Genomic DNA, 6,670 nt, shown 5'->3' on the forward strand with positions numbered 1-6,670 from the left:
GCCCCGCTGTCCCGGCCCGCCCCGAGCTCCCTGCCAGCGGTGCCCGCGGCGCTGAGGCCGCGGCTCGGGTTGGCGGTGCTACCCGCTGGAGCGGGACTCCCAGTTCTTCACTTATCAAACACCTTCCTGAATTACCCGCCTTCTTTCATCAGACCCCTCCTCCCTCGTTTAGCCCCGCGCTGGGAGATCTCAGCCCTGTGCCTGGATAACTTGGCAAAAGAGCGTGCTCGGAGTGAAGGGGTGGATGGCCGCTTCTATTTCTGGAGGTGTCACAATGCCCCGAAAGCGTGCTTCAGTCTATAGCTTGCGTTAATAGCTCCTGAATATCATAGAACCATAGAATCCTGTAAAGCCTTGTGTTGGAAGGAACCTCAAAGTCCCCCCAGCCCCACTCCCTCCCGTGGGCTGGTTGCCCCCACTGCTCAGGCTGCCCAGGGTCCTATCCAACCCAGCCTTGAGCACCTCCAGGGATGGGGCACCCATAACCCAGGTTTTAGCCCAAGGTCACAACATTTACTGGTCTGTTTACTGGTTCCTCATTCTGTGTGAACGGAGCTGCCAGGGGTGGTTGCCCAAAGTAGTTTTATTGAGAGCTCATCTTCACTTTCCACTAACGTGCAGGTGCGTGGTACATCTCTGAGGTGAACTCGGGGTGGATGGTGTAGCTGCCTCTCTGCATTCCTCCCAGCTTCTTGAAGTGGCTGGAGTCCCACCTAGAGAGGAGGCATGCGGAGCTACATGGACAGGACGAAACTCTGCTTCTGGCTGCCAGTACTGCAGAGACGAGCACTGCCCACACAGCCTCCCAACCTCTATCGGCACCTCTGGGCGCTGAGGCCAAGCAGCAGAGCTGAAGTTCCACTCTTACTCCTTGCACTGTCATTTTCCTAAAACCTTAATTTCCAGATCCATGTGAGTCCAAGAAAAGTCCAAGTGGAGAAGACTTTGAGAACCATCTCACCAAGGCTTGGGCGTGCAGACAGCTATGGAGACTTCAGTGCTCCTTGTTTATTCTTGTTTGTTTTCAGTTTCTGGTCTCAGAAATTTAAGGCCAATCATTTTTTGCAAGCCTAACTCCTAATTTTGGATCACGGGCAGTTGGTGCAGTAGCACAGTGACAACTAAGCTGGAGAACAGCCTCGTCTCTCCCTTGGCTGCTTCCCTGAGGGCTGTTCTAGCGAAAAAACTGCCTCTGCAGTGGAAAGATCCCAAAGACAAATACACAGGGATTAAGGACCTGCGGTGGGTGAAGGACATGGCTAATTACTGTGTAAAGGGCAGCATGACTGGGGAATGGCTCCTTGGATGAGAAATGCAGGCGATGGCAGAAAGCACAGGAGCTACACAGGCAGCACTAATGTGGCACCGAAATCTGTACAGCCAGGTTTAGGGGCACCACCGAGAGTTTGGGTGCTGTGCAGTCTCAAGGACCACAGGATGCGACCAAGCACAGCAACACCTGCCCTTGAGGGATGAAATTTAGTGGCTTCTTTTTCACAAATAGCAATAATGTGCTTCAGCTCAGCACACAATGGTGCCTGCTCTGCCTGGTTGTGGCCTACTTAATCTGTAAAATGGAGGAACTTGTTACTGACTGCATGACCAACATAATGGGGTCCACTACCCCTCAGGATCTGCTTTCTGCACCATCACCCCCAGAACAATCCTCTGAGCAATTTTGCATCATACCTAACAGAAAGGAACCTAGCCCCTTGCTGATGTTAGGTAAAATAATTGCTTTGCACCAGGGCAACCTGCCCTTGACTGGAGCACTCTCACACATAATCTGTTCGTACCTAGGGCTCATATATGGGTATGATGGCTGGGGGTGATGTGTAGGTGCACAGAACGTCACCATAGGGCTGTAATTGCAACATGGGATGCTCCTGCAAAAGACAAGAAGCACAGTGAGTGGTGGTCCTGAGAATAGTGGGCATATTTTTCCCAACCCACTCAACCAAACTCATCCTAACCCACCCAACCCAACTCATCTCACTTCAACTCAGGTCATTTGAATCCAAGCCATCCCAATCCAAACCAAAACACTCACTGATCCATTCACAGCCCATCCTAGCCCAGCTCAACCTTACAGTCCGTTCTGCTAGCGCATGGAGATGCCTCCTGATGGCAGGGTCCCCATCGACATAGTAGTCCATCCCTCGCAGGCAGTAGTGGCGACCAGAGCATGGGCTGTAATAGCCCTGGAAGGGTCTCCTCCCTGACATAGTGTACACAGGCTGCAGGGACGGTGGTGAGAGCCGCGACAGCCTGCGCAGCATGTCACCAACCACCTCCCTCTCTGCAAGCAGAAGGACAGAGTGGGTAGCAAAAAGGAGGAGCAGGCATCTGATCAAGCAGATAGCCACTAGCATGGCACGAGCACAGCTACAGCTGGAGCTCTGGATGAAGGCAGTTACCATATTGATTGAGGCAGGCGGGTTTCGGGGGATATGGCACAGGTATGCTTTGAAGAAAAGTCTCCATTCTCTTCTCCTGCAAGGAGTGATTGCAGCCTTTGCAACATTGCCACCATTTCACTGCAAAACCCAGGGTGCTGATGGCACCTGCGGTAGCTCCAATTTTGCAGGTTAAAAGGGGCCATGTCCTACCTTGGGCGGCAGGGGGAGGTAGGTGCTGTACTTGTTCCAGGCTGCACTATTGTAGGGACCTGCTCGCCAGGTGATGTACTTGTCCTCATTGACAAAAACTGGGCTGTATTTCTCTGAAATGAGAAACAGGCAGGACTGGCCTGTGGGGCTGGTGGCTGCTGATGGGGTCAGGGATGTGTGACACAGCTGGAACATCCCAGCTGCTCTCTGAGTCTCACAGATACAACACCATGGGTTCAGGGGCACTTCAGAGGTGCTGCTGCTGGGGTCCTTGTTAAGGGCCACCAGGACCTTCACAGGTGTGAGTGCCACCACCTCCATTCGGCTGGTCAAGAGACAGTGGAGGCAGGGTGAAGGGTGGCCCTGAGAATGAAGGAGGGCATGTCCTCTCCAGCTCATCCCAACCCAACCCTGGGGGCCCAGAGGGACGTGTCCTTCAGGCATCACTGACCACCAGTAAGTGTTGAGGGACTACCAGTGGGGTGAGCCCAAGAGACCTCAACATGGGGATGTTGAACAGGTGGTTACAGCAAAGCCACAAGCACAAATGGCAAGTGAGGGCCACTTTGCCACCACTAGGGAAATGCAGAACGTAAAAGGAGGGGGGGCAGAGTTTCACCTGGCACTGGCAGCTCCCTGTGGCCCTCAGTGACGTGCCTTGTGTGACAGAGGGGGACAGATGGGAACTTGCAGTACCTTCAGGTTTGGTCAGCCAATATTTCTCAGGCCAGTAAGCAGTGGGGTCAATGGCATTCCGGTACAAATACTCCTGCATCACAGCCTTAAGCAGCTTCTCAGACTGACCTTGGTGAGACATATTTTGCTCCTGGGGCATTGTTAATCCCTAAAGACAGTGGAGAGTGAGGTGAGACACCCAGGTGATGCACCTGCCTTTATCAGCACTGGGGAATGTGGTGAAGCCAATTACTGATTATCAGGCAGGACCTAACATTGGAAACATGCCCCAAAACTCACCGGGAGGGTGAATATCTGCATAGAGGGTGCACGCTGGGGACAAAGAGTGGCTGGGTACCACTACCTCTTCTCTTTTGCATTCGTGGTGTCTGGGACATCCAGTGCTTTGCAAAGCAGAGGATGGTGTGGGGACAAGAGGGCCACTATGTATAAGGCCAGCAGAGGTAGGGAAAGGTGGTGTGGGATAAAGCCCTGCAGCTACAGAGGCCAAGAGGGCTGGGGTGTGCCAGGATGCCCGGGGTGCAGGAGATGCTTCTGTCCCTTCGTAGCTGTGACATCCTTCTCCATGCCCTCTGCTGGCTCTCTAATTATAATACACATGTTAATGAGGCTGCAAGAGATGACCCATTTTTTGGTGTGCTTCACATCAGAGCCTGCCTGCTGGCTAGATTGTGTGGGGAGAACCATATGGCTGTGGACCACAGGGAGCCCCCTAGCAAGATTATGTCTCAGAGGTCTGTCCTCCTCCAGGACCAGGATTGGGAGATGTTCTGCCACACTCAGGATTGGGCAAGGCTCAGGGCTGTGAGCTGAGGCATTCTTCTGCCCCCATCACAACCATGTCACCTGGATGCCCTGCCTCATTTTCCCCTTCCCAGTGGATGCACTCTGAAACCTGCCGATGGCCTTGAGAGCTTGTGCTTGTCTGCCCTGTAAGCACACTCCACAGACGCACACCAAGCCCAGGGGACAAGAAATGTGGAAAGTGAAAGTGTTGTTTCTGCACTGGATGTTGAAAAGTGGAATTGATCTAAAGAAGTAAGTTGTAGCACATCCTTAGAAATAGCTGATGTGAAAAGTAGAAATCCATATACATATTTGTCATGTTTTAGAAACATAGTTATGAATTACCTGACAAATTCTTTCCCACAAGGCTGCAATAGGCTTTAAATGTTCTGAACAATGTGGGTATAGTATTCTGAATTAGGAAACATATTGTAAGGTTGTTCATTAGGCCAGCAGAAGTGAAATACATTTAACAAGCTTTCAAGGAGTCAGGGCCTTTCACAAAGCAGAACTGTCCCATTTTGTGGGAATGTTAGGATGCCATAGGCAGGTTCCAAAATACTCCCCTCTACCCTCCTTCCAAGCTTGTCTCTATGCAAGGACAGATGGATGACCAGAACAATGACCCAGTGTAAAGGGCACAAATGCTAGGGGGTAATTAAACAATTAAGAGGTTATGTTTATGTTGTAAAGCAGGCATCCAAACGTGATGACCAGATGTTTGTTAAGAAAGCAATTGTTAGAAGGCAATTAACCAATGAAGATTTTTGTGTTTGGATGGCAAGGATCTGTGTTTACTTGGTATTTGTATGACTAGTGAAGCGTCGCGAAAGAGAGGGAACCTGCAGTACTCAGCCAATGAGAAAGATAAGCGTTGGGCAATAGGGGATAAAAGATGGAACACTGCTTTCTGGGTGCTCTCCTTCTTGCAGGAGGCCCGCCATTGCAATTGTGAATAAAATCTGCTTTATCAGAGATACCGTCCTGCAAAATTATTTGGATATTTCCAACAGAAGCCACAAGCACAGACATACTGCTGACCAGAGAACACAAGCATCCCCTGATATGGAGAGTGAGGCACCCCATGAGTTCCCCTGTGCCACCCCTCACCCAGCCCTGAGCATCCTCAGCCAGGTAAGGGAAGAAACCCTGAGGCTATTACCTGGGTCACAAATTTGTTTTCTTTCCATAGCTGCAGTGGAACCTTCTCATAGATGGCCTTTTTCATGGAGCATGGAGGTCGGTAAGCATCAGTGTAGGTGCTGACAGGAGTCTTGTGCTTTTGGGCAAAGAGGAACATGGTGCTGCGGCCACAGGGATGCTGGATCCTGATGGATCTTGGGGTGGTTCAGAGGCACTGCACAGGGCTGGAGTCTTCCAGCCCACACGGATCCGTGTGGGAACTGGTGTGGAAAGGGAATGGGGCCCCAGTGGCTCTGTTCTGGAGGCTCCTGGTGGTGTTTATGTCATTGGTGACATCACAGTGTGGGAGAAGGGAGATTTGGATAATTCTGTCAATGCTATAGTGTGTTCCAAAGGATACCAAGTCCTGGAGTAGTGCTCAGTAACAGTTCCCTGCAACCCTGCATCCCTCCCATTTTCCCTGCATCCCTCCAACAGCGGGCACTGCTGCATTCCCTTGATCCCAGCCTTCCTCCCCTCCCACAGGCAATTAGATTAACAACGGTAAGAAACAGTTTCAGCCGGTCCCAGTCAAGGTAATTGTATTTTGGGAGGTGCAGGAGCATAGTTTGTAGGCATTTTTGGGTTTCTAGGCCCTCTCTCTCCTCTTTTCCTTGAAAAACCCAGTGCAGCACCACATTGCTCCAGCCACCACAAGGCATGGCACGGGGCTCCTACCCCATGTGGCTCTGCTCCGTGGTTTTGGGGTATGAGGAATGACTGCCTGCTCTGGGGAACACTCCATGTGTTAAGTTGTTGGGTTGTGTTTTTTTTCCATTAAAAAGAGATTAAGGTCACCTTGTGTGGCTCATTTACTACTGCAGTGGTGGGCTCTGCAGGGCTGGTGTAGGTGAGCGATCCCCAAGCTCAGTGCAGGCAATGGGGTTTCACAAGGGGAGGACTTACAGAAACCACATGCACTTTTTGCCCGAATCAGGATGCTGGACAGAATCCCCGTACTTGGACACCTCTTTTCTGAGCATCCCTGCACTGCTACAGGTTTTCATCCCTTCTGACTGACCAGCAATGCCTGAACATCAGCTCTGTCCATCTGTTAGTCCACCCCTGATTTCAGCATCAGTGAGAGTTGGGGCATCTTAGGACACCATCCTGGCTCTGTTTGTATCCTCATGCCCTGCTGTCCAGTTCACTCCAATGACAAAGGCTGGCAGGCTGGTATTTGTATGTATGCTTTTTAATATCATTAATTGTTACACTACACACAACCAGTAACAATGATAAATACTGCCATGGAAATGTTAAAAAAAAAAATTATAAGTTTCTTTTTTTTTTCCAAAAAAACCCCACATTTAAATAAATTAATGCATAAAACTGATGGTAGAAAAAAAAAGAAAACCCAAAACAAACCACAACACAACTGATCTGTTTAAGGCAAT

The 6,670-nt window shown here is 50.6% G+C and overlaps 1 protein-coding gene across 2 annotated transcripts; it reads right to left on the minus strand.

Annotated features, from left to right (window-relative positions):
* Positions 1–565: 565 nt before the first annotated feature.
* On the minus strand, positions 566–5,532 carry CUNH9orf24 (chromosome unknown C9orf24 homolog). Of its 2 annotated transcripts, none has more exons than XM_019611864.1 (7): positions 5,254–5,532; positions 3,306–3,453; positions 2,610–2,722; positions 2,418–2,493; positions 2,086–2,299; positions 1,797–1,886; positions 566–713 (listed from the first exon to the last, which is right to left on the minus strand). In XM_019611864.1, the coding sequence occupies exons 1-7, from the start codon at positions 5,389–5,391 to the stop codon at positions 611–613; spliced, it is 882 nt and encodes a 293-aa protein (XP_019467409.1). In that variant the 5' UTR covers positions 5,392–5,532; the 3' UTR covers positions 566–610. The 2 variants fall into 2 exon arrangements, with proteins under 2 accessions (XP_019467409.1, XP_010726669.1); XM_010728367.2 differs by having other exon boundaries at positions 625–713; positions 2,091–2,299; positions 5,254–5,530.
* Between the last annotated feature and the right edge of the window lie 1,138 nt (positions 5,533–6,670).

The sequence above is a fragment of the Meleagris gallopavo genome, unplaced genomic scaffold, assembly GCF_000146605.3.
Source record: "Meleagris gallopavo isolate NT-WF06-2002-E0010 breed Aviagen turkey brand Nicholas breeding stock unplaced genomic scaffold, Turkey_5.1 ChrUn_random_7180001957424, whole genome shotgun sequence".
NCBI lineage: Eukaryota > Metazoa > Chordata > Aves > Galliformes > Phasianidae > Meleagris > Meleagris gallopavo.

What these genes read in the sequence shown, in the direction of transcription:
- CUNH9orf24 (XM_019611864.1), bottom strand. Translation starts at nt 5,391, where the DNA reads ATGTTCCTCTTTGCCCAAAAGCACAAGACTCCTGTCAGCACCTACACT. An exon ending in CGCCTGCCTCAATCAATATG is followed by an intron (nt 2,300 to 2,417) that starts GTAACTGCCTTC and finishes TTCTGCTTGCAG; the next exon opens with AGAGGGAGGTGGTTGGTGAC. An exon ending in TACCCATATATGAGCCCTAG is followed by an intron (nt 714 to 1,796) that starts GTACGAACAGAT and finishes CCTCCTCTCTAG; the next exon opens with GTGGGACTCCAGCCACTTCA.